Below are 15046 nucleotides of genomic sequence, written 5' to 3' on the forward strand. Positions count from 1 at the left end.
TGTGTGTGTGTGTGTGTGTGTGTGTGTGTGTGTGTGTGTGTGTGTGTCTGTGATTGAGACCTAAAATGTACATAAACCTGTGCTGTCATTTTAAGATACGTCTTTAGTCCCATCCCGTCCCCATCCCCCCCCACACACCCTGGTGTGTAAAATAAGGGGTTTGGCCTAGAACTGTAGTTCTTAATTTTTTTGTGTGTCAATTTGGTAAAATTTATAGATTCCTTCTCAAAATAATGCTTTTAAATGAATAAAATATGTAGGATTACAAAGGAAAACAAAGGTTAGTGAAAATAAAGATTAACTTTTTACATCTTTATTATAAAGATACGCTTTTTATCTTAACACTCCCCTGAACCCAACTCATGTACCACCACGGACTCCAGGTTAAGAATCCCTGGACTACATGATCTCCCAAAGTCTCTTTCATCTCTAAATCTAGGATCCTTTGACATCTGAGATATCCAGCATTATCGTTATCATTCTTCAGTCATTTTCATTCATGTTCAACTCTCCATGAGCTTATTTGGGATTTTGTTGGCAAAGATACTGGAGTGGTTTGCCATTTCCTTCTCCAGGTCATATTACAGATGAGGAAACTGAGGGTTTAACAGGGTTAAAGTACTAACCCAGAATCACACAGCTATTAAGTGTCTGAGGAGTCTTCCTGATTCCAGACCTGGCACTCTATCCACTCTGCCACCAAGCTGCCCACCAGTATTGCTACTGCCCCTCTTCTAGATACCTTAGAATTACTGTGCAGGGGGGCAGCTAGGTGGCACAGTGGATACAGCACCAGCCCTGGAGTCAGGTGGACCTGAGTTCAAATCTGGCCTCAGACAAATAACACACACTAGCTGCGTGACTCCAGGCAAGTCACTTAACCCCAACTGCCCCACCCATCTCCCCATCCCCCCCTCAAAAAGAATTACTGTGCATCTACCCTTCCTCCTCCACTAAATATCACTCTGTGTGTGTGTGTGTGTGTGTGTGGAGGCAATTTTATTTTCTTCCTATACTTCATTTTCAATTGAAATCTCTCAGGGTTATATCTGGAATCTCCAAAAAACTGTTTTCTTGGCCTTCACACTACATGAAATCCAGGGTGCAAAAATCCATCATTCCCATCTCATTTCCTTTTGTGAAAATCCAAATTATGTACTCCATGACTATCTTCTTAGAATAGCACTGTCTACCTCTTTCCTCTAAAGAGCCTACCTTCCATCACCAGCATGGTTAAATATAACACTGAAGTATTATCTCCAAGGATTTTTTTTGGAGGGGAGGCAACTCCTATCACTGATCCCAAGCCAACACCGCCCAAATAAGAAAAAAAGACTAGCACAATCAAGCAAAACAAATTATCACGTTGCTTGTGTGTCCAAAAATGAAAGTTGCACTCAGCACCTTGAGTCTGTTATCTCTTTGTTATTCACTGGTGGCCTTTAAGTTCTTTAGATGGAGCCTCAGGTTGTGCAGGCCTAGTTTAGAGCCTGGAACTTTAGAGAGGCTTTTAAAATTCCCTATGTCAGGATCAATTGTTCCAATATGAATCATCAGAAGTGGATGGTGGGTTCTAGGGTTCAATGGTCAGAGGCGGCTCTTTACTATGATGTGGATATGTGCCTCCAATGCAGAGAATCTATCTTAACTGTTGTAAAAGTCAGGTTAAACTACATCATCATTGCCATCAGCAGGGAAACAAAACTCACTCAGGGCCAAATCAGGCATTCTACCTGGCTATTGTCCAGAATAAGAATCTAGCCAAGTCTAAGACTCAGGGTAGAAGTCCCAAAGGGAAGGAGCATTCCTGATAGAAGGACTAGATGACAACATTTGGGACCAATCTCAGAAAATGACCACAAAACCGAGCTCATCTGAGGAGTACAGACAAGGGAAGAGCAGCCGCTCTGGGTGGGGCAAAGCTCCTTCGCCTACGGCTCTTCCTGTTCGATAGCACCACCCCAATGTACATTATATTTTAAGGCCTATTTCAATGGTTGCGTTGCCACTCAAGCAGAGTAGGCCAGGTACACAGAAATACGGAAAGGATTAGGCTCCTCTACCACAATATCCTTGCTGTGTAAACTGTTCAGTTTTTAACATCAGTAGCTGTTCACATAACATTCATTTTCTTCCAGGATTCTTCTTCTTTTCTCCATCAAATAGAATCATGCCAAATCATAAATGTTCTCCATATAGCAATTCAAGTATTATTAGTGCTTATGCTCTTGGCAAAGGAAGTAGAGGTACCCTTTCACAAGAAATAGGTGATTACTACCTCCCTGTTACCAATGACCCCACCTGATTCCTTCTGCCATTTTGATGCACTCAGCCTAAGTACAGAGAATACCACAGACTGATATTCTCAGATACCAAGGAAAGCCACTCTTAAGAAGAGTTAGTAGAAAGACAAACTGTCCAGAGCCCATACTTACATTCCCACCTCCAGGGACATGCTTAATATTGTCCTTGGAACCACACTTGGATTGAACATGGCTGTAGTTCACTTTTTTGGAGACTATCTGGACCTGGAGCGTTAGAGAATGGAAAAACAACACAAGGGGAGACGACTGGTTAGAACTGGCACACAGCACACAAGGAGTCCACATATGACAATTGTGACTTACAAGCAAAGAGAGTCATGTTAAAGCTTGACCCCAACCTCAGAGGAACAAGGAGTTGAGTTTGAAGAGGTGGGAAGAAAGGGAGGGAGAGAATTAGGAGAACAGTAAACAAACAAGAATACAAAGAAGCAAACACGCTCATGGGGATAAGCTTAATGCTTCTCAACTGTTTTCTAGTCCCCAGAGTTAGGGAGTTCAGCACGGGCCCAACTGTTGGCACGCCGCCCCTCCCCCCAGATTCATGGGACTGGGAGACCTCCTTGTGAGCACATTTAGCCTGTGCAAAAAAAAAAAAAGCCCCTTAGTGGTCTCCAGTGAATTCTCAGACCTACCCTTCCTTTCTTTCCTACTCCCCAGATGCCCTATGCACCAACTTGGCCATTATATGGGTGTGCTTCATTTGCAAAACCTAACTGGCTCCCATACAAAAAGGTCTCAAAGTGGTTTTTTTTGCCATCCAATAGCTGAGCACTTTGCTCAAAACACTGCTCCAGATCCTGGCTGCTCTGAGAAGCACTGGGCACCAGCTAATTGGACACAAATCTGATGCCAACAGGAAGAGACATTGTTCAGCAATAAATGCAAATGGTCCACAAAGCCCATGACACTCAAATAGATGCATCTAAAATCTGCCTTGAACCCTTAAACACAAGCTGGAGAATAGACTTCAGTCTTAATATATGATAAATGGCTTCCACATGCAGAACAACAAAATGTCTCTGGCCTCTATGCCTCTTCAACCACATGATAGCATTTTTCTTGACGTTTCCATCCAGCTCTGGATTAAAATCCCACCCCTCAGCTACCTTGTGTTCCTTGTTTTGTGCCCTTTATATTCTCTATTGAAAGAGAATCCTATGCCTCAACTCTGCGAGTTTTTAGCAGGTAAATTTTTAAAGGATTTCCCAGCATCATATTGGTGAGAAGAGCAGGCACCAGGTTCCTTTCCCCAATTCAGCAGACTTGCACTAAGCCACAGATCACAAATTCATTTTCTTTCCTCTTAGACCCCAAGTCTTCCAGCCTTAATACTTCAGGGCTACATGCCTATGGCTGGTAACCCTCTCCCACACAGAAGCTGAATGAAAAACAACATTTTCTCTAAGTGACATCTAGAAGCTTTAAGGTACAATTACAGCCTTCATCATCTACTAGTCTAATATTCTTGGACAATGTACTAGGCAGAGATTATCTGTTCTGGATTACTGACCGAAGGCAACACTGGATTTGGAGTCATAAAATCGGGGTTCAAATAATGTGCCTGCTATTCACTATCGCACAATCTTGAACAACTCTCACAGGTCTTCATCTTGCTCTAAATCCCATCATTGCCGCAAAGCAGGTGACACCCATGACTGCTTATCTCACCCAAGACACTACTTCTAGCAGCCATAATTAATGGAAGAGGTATTCTATTTGTCAAGCAAGAGGATCCTAACTTTGAAGGTTAGCATGCAAGGTGCTTCCTAGAAGAATTATCAATCCAGGGCTCTTTTAGGCATTTAAAATACCACTGGCTTCATTTGAGTCACTAAGGATCAAGCAACATGCTGCCAACACCTATGTGCAACTGTGATGACTGAACTTGAAGTTAACTACGTGCAAGAGTAGCCAGGTGGTACAGTGGATTAAACACTTATCCAGAGTTAAGAAGACCTTAGTTCAAATGTGGCCTCAAACACTTACCGGCTGACCCTCAGTAAATCACTTAATCTCTGCTTGCTTTAGTTTCCTCAATTGTAAAATGGGAATAATAACACCACTACCTCCCAAGTCTGTTGTGAGGATCAAATGAGATAATTTTAAAGCACTTGACACAATTTCTGAAACATAGTAGGCATTACAAAAAATCCACATTCTCTAACTCCCCCATCCCAATGGGGAATTTCATGATACATGTAGGAACCTGGGGAACTTCTAAGTATCAAAGAAACAATCATACTTATTATTCTGAAGACAAGCTAAAGGTGCTTATCTTATCTTTAACCTGCTATACAGTAATGAGAAGCTTAAATTTTGCAAATATTTTTTTCTTTCAACAGACTTTGGAAATCCTTAGGATGCCCAGCTGATAGCTTTCAAACTATAAGAATAAAGCAATACTTTTTTTTCTTCTCAGACATGACTACTCCATTAACAGTTGTATTTACTCCCTGGATATACACCTGCTACAGTTGGGCAGTTTCTGACTATACCCTATGGACCCAGAAGAAACAGCAGAACAGAACAACGACCTCAGCTTGAGCAGCACGATTTTGTCAATGGGTATTTTCTTTCATGCATCTGAGTACAGGGAAATATTAGAGACAGCTCCCATCCTTTGGTCATTTTGGGAAATATTTCGAGTGAAAAGAACAAAGGTCTTTTTGAGTGTAGGGTAGAGACTATGGAAAACTGTCATGGTAGTAGCAGATTTCTGCCTTTTTTGGGAGTTATTCTTTCTAGGTTGAGAAGTTATTCTTCCTAGGTTAGAAGTATTTCCTATTAGCTGCCCTAAATTCCCAGATGAAGTCTGAGCAAACAGGTGTTTTTAGTTCCACGTGACAGGCTCATTGAGGAAGAATCATCAAAAACGGAGAAGGGAATACAAAGAGAAAGAGAGGGGACCAGGGAGACAGAAGAAAGAAATATAATCATTTGAGACAAGAAAAAGTGGCTCAAAGTGGAAGAGATGTTGTTCTGAGCCTCCATCCTCAACAGGTGAAAGTCTCAAACAAAACTCACTTTCCCATTGGGCTGTTTTTGTGCACTCTCTTTTGTTTCAGCTGCTTTAAAGGTGGTGGTTGTTTTAGTGACTGCACTGGGTTCAGGCTTTCGTGTTGTACCGATGGCCTCGGTTTTTTTCTCTACTTTGGCCTAGATGGAGACAAATGGAGGGTGATTTCAAACTGAGAGCACCAGGGCCCAAACTTGGGAGTACTGGATCAGGAGATCAATGGAACTTTCACAATTGATGTCTTCTTTCTACAGGCAGGGAGAGTTTAGGGAAGGCAGGAAGGAAGGAACGAAGAATTCCAGGGATGGAAAAGAACAAGAGCCACAACAGGTACACATGCCTGTACTCCTAAGGAAGAGATATTCCCATGCCCTAGGCCACAACAATTAAGGGGATGTCCAAGTAGAGCACTGAGGCAAAGTCAAACTTTAGAGATCCCCATTAATTCACAAAGTTACTCTATTTTAGTAACTATCCCAGGTAAAAAGGGTTGTGACCAGCCCATTTCCCCTACCCATGACCTCCGGTAAGTAAATAAGACTCTCCTATGGATTCTGTTTTGATTCCTCCACTGCAAATACTGAGTCCATAGGAGCTGAAACCAATGGCAGCACCACACAGCGGTTCAGGGAGAGAAGTCTGGAGCCAGGAAGATCGGGATTAGAACCCTGACTTGGGTACTTCCTACCCATATGCCCATGGACAAGCTATTTACCCTATCTGAACCTCAGGTGCTTCATCTGTAAAGTGGTCATAATGCTTATAGCACCTTCCTCACAGGGTTTTTAAGAGGCTCAAATAAAATATGTACATAAAATGTTTTTGCAAACTTTAAAGTAAATTATTATGTCCAGTGTTGTTTTAAGGAAAAGTGCTTTGTAAACCATAAAGCACTAGAGAAAATTCAGCAGATATCCTTCTTCTTCTCTTTTACCTCCTCCTCCTCTCCATTCCATGTTCTGAAGGTATGAAAGAGTTACAGAAGGAGGTAGCTATAGCACTCTGACAGATTTTCTAGGATCGATTCCTGTTTCATCTTTGCCCTGTATATTCAGGTAGGAGAGATGATCCTTAAGCAGGAACTCTCCAAGGTCTACAGGGAGAGGACACAACAACTTTCCTGACTGTCAGTCAAACTGGGGCCCTTTTTTGATCAAGCAAAGCTGTTAGGGAAAGAAAAATAAAGTAAACTGTAGCATGCCCACCAAGGACTCCTGCTGCTGTAAGGAATAAAAACCAAACAAGAAGAGGGAAGTAGAGTAGTCGGTGTTTACTGCCACTGTTCTGGAGGAATCCTGGAGGTTCCAAGCAGCCTTAAATCCTGAGTGTGCCCAAAGTCCTTAGCCTGAATTCAGCACCAAAGGTACGTATTGCTCCAGTCCCTAATCTCCATCAATTCACAACACCCTGCCTGCCTGACCTTTATTCTGGCAACCTTCCCCTCCATTTATAACAACTTCAGATCAAAGGCACTCAATTTTCCCTATTTTACCAATCTGAATTATAAACTTTTGCCAGAGGGGCTGAGGATTTCCCAGTCTCTGTGCCTAGCGAATAATTAAAGGGATCAGGACTGCTTTTTCCTGTTACCATAACAGCTTAAGGAAGGCTTTCTTGATTCCAATGTTTCACTCACTGAGTCACTGTCTGACTTTAATAACTGCACTGGATTGCCCCCCTTCCCCCCTCCAAATAAAATAAAAGTCCTTTTGGAAATCAAATTCAAGTATCAGTAGGTGAAATGAGATCCTCTTCTACATTACCCCATCCCTTCCAGCTCCCCTTTTGTTTTCAGGAGTGCAGGCAGTTTATGGAATGCTCACCAGAGGGCACTTCCACTCTTGCTTCATTCAGGCTGAACCTCTCTCTCCAGAAATGTCGTGTGGCACAGATACTGAGGATAACGTAAAAGATGGAGGATGGAATGGCAAGAAACTGATCTCTTTTGTGGGAAAGAAATTCCCACTATCCTTTAAGGCAACCAAAAGTTGACCATGTTTCTTATCTTCTATCTTATTCAAGCACAGGAATTTGGATCCAGAGTAATTCAGCCAGACTGACCAGCTCAGAGATATAAACTGGTTCCCTTTTTCCCTTTCTATGATAATCCCAACCCTCCTCAATAATTAAAACATTTTCTTTCTCTATCTGGCAGAACTGATAGAGAATAGCTCTCAGTGCAGCTGTGAGCTGAAGCAAGATCCTTGCAAAGAAGGAGGCAAGTCTAGTGATCAGTGGCTGGAAGAAGCAGGAAGGGCAGGGATGAGCATGCTTATGCAAAGACTGCCCATGGTTGCCCCAGGAGGAAACCCCAAGAGCAAAGGACGTACCCGGCCTCCACCCGGCTGGTGTTTGATGTTGTCTGTGGAGCCAATCTTAGAACGAACATTTTTAAGATCTGGTACAGAGATGCTAGTTAATGGGCGGCTGGGCCGTGGTGCTGCAGGATTTGGTTTAGTTGGGGCTGCCTTAGGCACTCCTGGCTTCTTGGTGTCCACAGAGGGAGTTGTAGATGGCCTCAGGGTGACAGGTTTGGGCTTGACCCGGCTGGAAGCTGCCCCTGGCAAGGAAGGGCCCCCCGAAGATGTGGTGCTAGTGGTCTTCTGAGCGATGGTAGGGGCACTCTTTGGACGACTCAAGTCCACTGGAAAAAAGTCAGAGTAAGATCGACAAATGAGATGAGACAGAAGAAATTCAGGCTTAAGAGACACTAATGACAATATGAATCAATATAATTCTTTAAGATTATGAAGTAAGGGGTATGAGAGAGGCCATTACCTAGGGAGGATTTTGCAGTAGTCTTCTTGATGTCTGTTGGCTTTGACTCGTTTCTGAGAGCTACACAAGTGAAAGCACATTGGTAAAGATTCAGTTTTTGAAATGACCAATTTCTCATAAACATGCAGACAGTTATTCAAAGGATATGCACTACATGCTGGGTTCACTCAACTCCTTCATCAATTCCTAAGAACAGGAACGCTTTTTCAGGGTGTTTCTTTTACAACCCTTCTGCACCCTTACTGCACACACGAAGTACTCAGTAAGTGCTATTAACTATCAGTTTCATTTTTCCTTACAAGAGAATACAGGAAACGGGCTCAATCCCTACTCAAATGCCATTGAGAGAGCTATATACATCAAGCCACTGCTTGGGCCCAGGAGATTCTGACTAGGGCCCTGACAGCCTTTGCAGAATAAGGGACACACTCCAATTGGATCACAGAGTCACTGGAGGCTGTGGAAAAGGCCTCTAGACAACTGAATTTTGATTGAGTTTATCTAACTCCCCTGAAAGATGAAGTGGGAAAGTCATCTTCAGTAGTATTTTAATTGAAAGTGATTTTATCAGTTTTCTTCCTCTTTATTCCCCAGCAAGAAATTTTTCCTTGGACAAAAGGAACACTCCCGCCTTATTATCTACTCTACAAACACAAAATTCAATTCAGACCACCTAAGCCTTGACCTTGTCCTCTCTCCTCCCACCATTTTACCTTGCATTCAAAGAAGCCATTTTCACAGAAAATAGAGGGCCTGGGACATCCAGAATAGGAGAGGAGGAGTAGAATGACAGTGGGGAGGGAGAGAAAGGGAGAGATTACTTGAGCTTTAAACTACTAGCTTCATTTTTTCTGTGAAGAACGGTATTCACAGATGTGAATGCTAGAAAACGTATTCACAGATATGAAAACTAGATCAGCTAGTTTTGCTCCAACTGGCACAAACAGGAATTCAGTGAAATGAGCAGAGTCAGTCACCATGACTTAATGAACCAATGACTATTTTGAATGGGTTAATAGGCCCACTACACAAATAAGTAGGAATTTTAGTAGCTTAATTTCCAGGATGACCTGTCAAAAAGTCCATCTGTTAAAGAGGCAAATGAGCTACCACCTACAAATATCCTTAATAAGTGTTCGTATCCAGAAATTTTTGTTTTGAGCCAAGTTCCACAAGTGAATAGCCTTTTGTGGTAGGTTAACATTAAGATGAGTGGCCACCTACCTGCTCCTGGGCTGTTTTGCCCAGTCTTTGGTTTCCTGAAGGTACATTGTAACTGTCCCTAATCTTAACTACCTTGTTAGGCTACCCAATGGCTTGTCCCAAATGCACCACTGGAAAGGGCCCAAAGGTCTAAAATACTGGATGAGGCTTACAGGAAGGTTTCTTAGGAGGAGAGGAAGAAGTGTTCCTACTGGCTGGACCAGGTGTCATGGGAGAAACAGCCACGGTGACTCGTGGGGTGGTTGGGGTGCTCTTTGAGGCAGGTTTAGTAGTGGCTGCGGGAGATTTGGATGGTGGGGTTCGTTTCTCAGGGCTCTTTGCATCCAAAGCCTGGTAACAAAGAAGCATGGATAAAGTTCACAGTCACATAGCAAATTTTCAAAGAAACCAGAAACTTAGGAGTAGACTAGGTGAATCATGGACTAGGGACCTGAAGTAACAATTTATTAGTGGAAATAAGGATGGCTCCATGTCTTTACACTAATACACTCTTGGTAAAACTATAACTATGAATTATTTCAACTATTCTAAAGAGCAATTTGAAATTATGTTAATGGCAACTAAAATGTCCAAACCCTTAACACAGACATCCTAGTAGTAGGCATATATCCCAAGGTATAACAAGACACTGGAGACAAAGTAGATATCTACCAATTGGGAAATTATTAAACAAACCATCTTAAACAAATGTGATGAAATATTATTGCTCCTTAAGAAAAAATAAATATTAAATATTCAGAGAAACATGAGAAAACTCATACGAACTAAAGTATGATGAAATAAGCAAGACCCAGAAAACAATAAAAATAATGTAAGTAGAATGAAACAAAATGGATTCTCTTATTATTATAATGGACAAATTAGGACCTGGAAAACAAATGGAAAAAAAAAAAAGTACCTGCCCCCCTTCATTTCTGAAGTGGGAAGCTATGGGTGTGGAATTGTGCACATACTGACAGATACAGTTGGTTTCGCTGAACTGTGTTTTTCTCTTCCTTTTTTAATCACTGTTAGAAGAGATGATTGCTTTATAGGATGGCAGCAGGGATAGATTTAAAAGAATAAATGATGCAAAAACAAAAGGCATTGATTTTAAAAAGAAAATCGCAAAGTATTTAAAAAAAAGTTCCACAGTTTGAAAATATTTTAAGTCAAGTCAAAGGATAAAACTGAAGCACTGTAAAGTTAAATAGTTTGACCATGATAAGGAGGTGAATCAACTTCAAAACCTAGTTTGAACCAATGGAAAACAAAGCAAAACCAAGGTTCATGATCCTACTTCAGTCTTTCCAAACAATCCCACATAGGGCTCTCTCCAAGGGAAAAAAAAACTGATCAAGCTCTCTTTTATATTTTAAAAGACATATTTTATTCTTTTTACATTAACTGCATTTCCCATTGTGTCCTTTTCCCCAACTCTTCCCACAGAGCTACTGCTTATAAGAAAGAATGAAACAAAAAGTTCAAAGTCTGACCTTCTCTACGTAATCAAAGAAGTAGGAGTCTTCTCTTATCTCTTCTTCAGAGCCAAGCTTGATCATTATAATTCACTTTCAATTGTTCTTTTCATTTACATTGTTGTAATCATTTTATATACATATGACTGTGTGTGTGTGTGTATATATCTACTAGTTCTGCTTTATTTTGTATCAGTTCATAGAACTCTTCCAATGCATCACATTTTTTTCTTGAAACACATTAATATTGCATTTAATCTCATGTGCCACAATTTATTTAATCATTCTCAAATAAGTGAGCATCTACTTCATTTCTATTTTTGATTATTATAAAAAATATTGCTATAAATATTTGCACATAGAAAGAGCCTTACTTTTTGTCAATAACCTCTCTAGAGCATATGCCCAGGAGGGGACATCTGAGTCATTCTCTTCACATGATTCCAAATTGCTTTCCAAAATGGTTAGATGAATTAAAAGATCCATTAAAAATGTATTAGTCTATAGGTCTTTCCACAATCCCTCCAACATTGACTAATGCTATCTTTTTATCATCTTTTCCAACTTACTAGGTGTGAGGTTAAGATTTCAGGGTGGTTTTGATTGCACTGCTATTATGAGTAAAATGGAGCATTATTTCACATATGTGTTAGCAGTCTGCAATAATTTTGAGAATTGTTTGCATTCTTTGACTATTCATCTATTGGGTAAAAGCCTCTGGTCCTAGATATTTATGTTAGTTCCCTATATATCTTGCATAGAAGACCCTTGTCAAAGATCTTTGATACAATGATTTTTCTCCCAGTCACACCCTTTTAATCCAATTGCACTAATTTTGTTCACGCAACAGTTTTTCAATTTCATGTTTTCAAAGTTGTCTGCTTTGTCTTTTGCAATCATATCTAACCTGAGTTTAAGAATTCACCCCCTAACTATGGTCGTAAAAAGTATAAGTTCTATATGTCTTCTAATTATTTATGTTACCAATTTTCAGGTCATTTATACATTTTGAATTTATTGTGGTATGAATTGCTGGGAATATTGTCTCTTTTTTATTTATAATATTTTCTGTAAATTCTGTTTCCTTTGTTTTAGGCAGCATTTGTCTCCTCATAGGCTAAAGATATTAGGGGCAAAAACCAACGAAAATTTTAGAAGCTAGCAAAAAAAAAATAGGATGATGGAGTAGTGAAATGAGGGAAAGAAAGTTCAGCACTGAAGGAAATAAAGGAGTATGAAGGTTTTATTTTATTTCATTAGGGTCACGCTATTTGATTTCTAGGCAGATGTTCATCCGCATGGCTACATTAGATCCATTCAGTCACACAAGAAGACAGATTAAGAAGGAATGGGAAATCACTTTGAAAGAAAAGACCATGAGGAAATTTCTTGATAGTATCTGAAATCATAGAAAAAGGGCAAGCAGATGGTTTGATCAACACCTCCTACAAAGAGAATGAACATAACTGAAGTAACAGTTGTGAACTTCCATTTCAAAGGAAAAATGCAAGGAAAAAATCCTTAAACTTACTTATGTCATGTTTTATTACTGTGATTTCCCCTAAAATGAAAAATACTTTGACTGAATGAAAAGCAAAAAAGGGAAAAGGGAATAAGGGGTGTAAATAATGTTACTATTTCCAAAGGACAATACATTCATAAGGGAAACAACAAATCCAGAGCACACAGCTTCTTTTTTGTTTGTGCTCAGAAGGAAATAAACACTGGGGAATTCAAATAGAATAATGATAAACAACAATAATTATTTATCATTATTATTATTATTGGTGGTCTTATGATGAAAATGATAGCTAGTATTTTTAGGGCAATGTAAGGTTTCAAAGTGCTTTTACAAATATTATCTCATTTTATCCTCAACAGAAAGTAGAGTTTACAGATGTGGAAATGGATGCTGCAGGAACCTGCCCAGGTCACACTGTCCTAAGAGCCTGAGGCTGAATCAGAACTCAGATCTTTCTAACTTCAAGCCCAAGCATTCCCTAGCTGCCACAACAAAAAGGCATTCCACAGTTTTGAGAGAAGTGTTTATAGAAGAGGAAGAGAATTCTTTAGAGCTCACCAATGCCAAGAATGTTCACCAACACTGGGAACTTTGAACAGTTTCAGAGGCATTAAATGGCCAGGACAAAAATCATACGGCAAATGAGTGGCGGAGAAGAGAATTTAGGCCTTTTGACAGCATCCCACCATTCTCTCCACTACATCACATAACCTCCCTTAAACTGATAAAACAAATAATGTAATGGAACGTATTGTTATAGTTCTCCAAATTGGTAGAAATACAAAACAAAACAAAAATTATTGGAAACAATAACTAGCTTAACTCTAACAAAGGAAGTATAATAAAACTGAGAAACAACAGGGCAAAACCAAACAATTATCCTGCTAACAAGGAGAGTTTCCCGTCTATTAATAGGTTTACGGAACCTGATGGAGAGATCCTACAACTAAGAAGGCTTTTTGAGATTTGTAGATTTTTTTTCCCTTTTTCACACCTTGATGGAGCCCCCTAATTTCTGAAGATTAGAAGGACCATACAAAGTACTGCCTTCTATTCACCACTATACAATACGGTCAGTGCAGAATGTGGGTACTTAAGTGTTAAGGAACAGCAAATGAAATCATGAAATGCAAAGCCATCATTGGATATGAACGCATATATGAAAGAAAGGATGCGTCTGTCATAGCTTTAGCTAGGCAGTGAATGTGCTGTGAGAGCTTTCACCATCAAAGGTATACAGACAATAAAAAGTTCAAAGTTGGACAGAGACCAGAAACCATATCAGGAAAGATATCTCAGTTTGATGGTGGCTCTAAATTGCTCCCAAAGTGATTAGAAAACCACTCTGTTTTTACCTTCTGTCTTCCAAATCTAAGCATACCAACCATAGATGCAGGTTGACTCTTTGTCTTATTACTACTCTGATGTTTCTACAGAACTGCTGGAACTGACTGGCTGATTTGGGGGGGGGGGGGGGTGTCACTGGGGGCTTCCCCATATCAAGTCCCTGGGTGATTACTTACCTTTGGTTTTCCATCTCTTGAGATTAAGGAAGTGGACCGGGCGGCAGCAGTGGCAGCAGCAGGTCGTTTGGGTGGGGCAGCTGGCGCTAGGCCTGGAGCAGGGCTCATGGGCTTTTTGCTTGGGCCACCAGGAGTGGTGGAAACGGACCGCTTGGGGGTGGGAGTGGGCACTGATTTGGTTTTCGGTGTAGCAGTCTTTGCAGATGGAGTAGTGGTTGATGGCTTTAGGTTCGTTGTTTTTTATTGTTTGTTTGTTTTTTGTTTTAAGACAAGCATCCAATGATATACACGCACACACACAGAAGAAAAACAAAAGTTTCTTTAAAAAAGCATAAAGAGCATATTTCAAAATTAAATTGCAAGCAATGAGGATATATAGGAAATGATTCCTAGAGCAAAATGAAAATTAACATTCTGTTTTCTGAATTCAACAAATGAAATAAAACTAGAATGCAGATAAGAAAATGGGAAAACTATCTTGAAGTGCAATAAATTTAGCATACATTTTAGGATTTCCATGGTTGATACTTAAAATTTACTAAAAGCCACATTTTAGATTTAATTTCTGAATTACATCCTTCAGCAGGTAATGATGCTGCTGAAACAAACTCCTATTAGATTTATCCATGCAATGATTGTGTCAATGTCCCTACTGAAGTTTTTAAACTTTTCAATGACTAAACCCAACTATGACCCACCTAAAAAGTCAACTGAATCTTTCAAAATTACTTTAAAAATAGGCAGTTCTCTTCATAAAGAATAAGATCAATATTCTCTGAAGAGTATAGAGTGTTTGAAAAGAAATTCAGAATAATAAGAATAAAAATGGAAAGGTAAACGTTGTAAAAGGAAGGGGAGAGCATGCCTAGGATTTTTTAAGCATCTCAGTGATATCAATTTTGTAATTCTTTTTAAGAAACTTCCCCAAAACTCACCTCAGAAGTTCAGAAAACAGAACTTAAATCTGTGGTCAGAATAGCAAAAGAAAATATCATATATTGAAAAAGAAGAAACTTGTAGAACAAAAATACACCAGAAAATTCTTGCACCTACCTTTGTTTTCTTCTCGGGGCTTGGGGGGAGCTCCTTGTTTGGAGGAGCAGTGATATCATTTCCATTCAAATTGGCAGAGGGCTGAACTTCATCTGGTTTGGCTGTTCAGAAAGGGAAAAAAGTTTAAACAAATGCCTATTTAACCCATT

At 40.0% G+C, this 15046-nt stretch overlaps 1 protein-coding gene across 8 annotated transcripts in view; it reads right to left on the reverse strand.

The window, feature by feature from the left end:
- The window catches only part of MAP4 (microtubule associated protein 4), a 252228-nt gene that overhangs the window by 12783 nt on the left and 224399 nt on the right, over positions 1–15046 (reverse strand). For 5 of the 8 annotated variants that reach the window (XM_027842119.1, XM_027842118.1, XM_027842120.1 and 2 more), the window contains exons 13-19: positions 14898–14998; positions 13845–14066; positions 9495–9672; positions 8119–8178; positions 7671–7984; positions 5349–5480; positions 2436–2528 (exon numbers count right to left, since the gene is read on the reverse strand). In XM_027842119.1, the coding sequence (XP_027697920.1) occupies positions 2436–2528; positions 5349–5480; positions 7671–7984; positions 8119–8178; positions 9495–9672; positions 13845–14066; positions 14898–14998 (1100 nt within the window). The remainder of the gene's footprint in view (positions 1–2435; positions 2529–5348; positions 5481–7670; positions 7985–8118; positions 8179–9494; positions 9673–13844; positions 14067–14897; positions 14999–15046) is intronic. The other 3 variants (XM_027842122.1, XM_027842123.1, XM_027842124.1) reach the window with 3 other exon arrangements.

This window comes from Vombatus ursinus, unplaced genomic scaffold (assembly GCF_900497805.2).
Source record: "Vombatus ursinus unplaced genomic scaffold, bare-nosed wombat genome assembly UNPS02014867.1, whole genome shotgun sequence".
Classification (NCBI taxonomy): Eukaryota; Metazoa; Chordata; class Mammalia; order Diprotodontia; family Vombatidae; genus Vombatus; species Vombatus ursinus.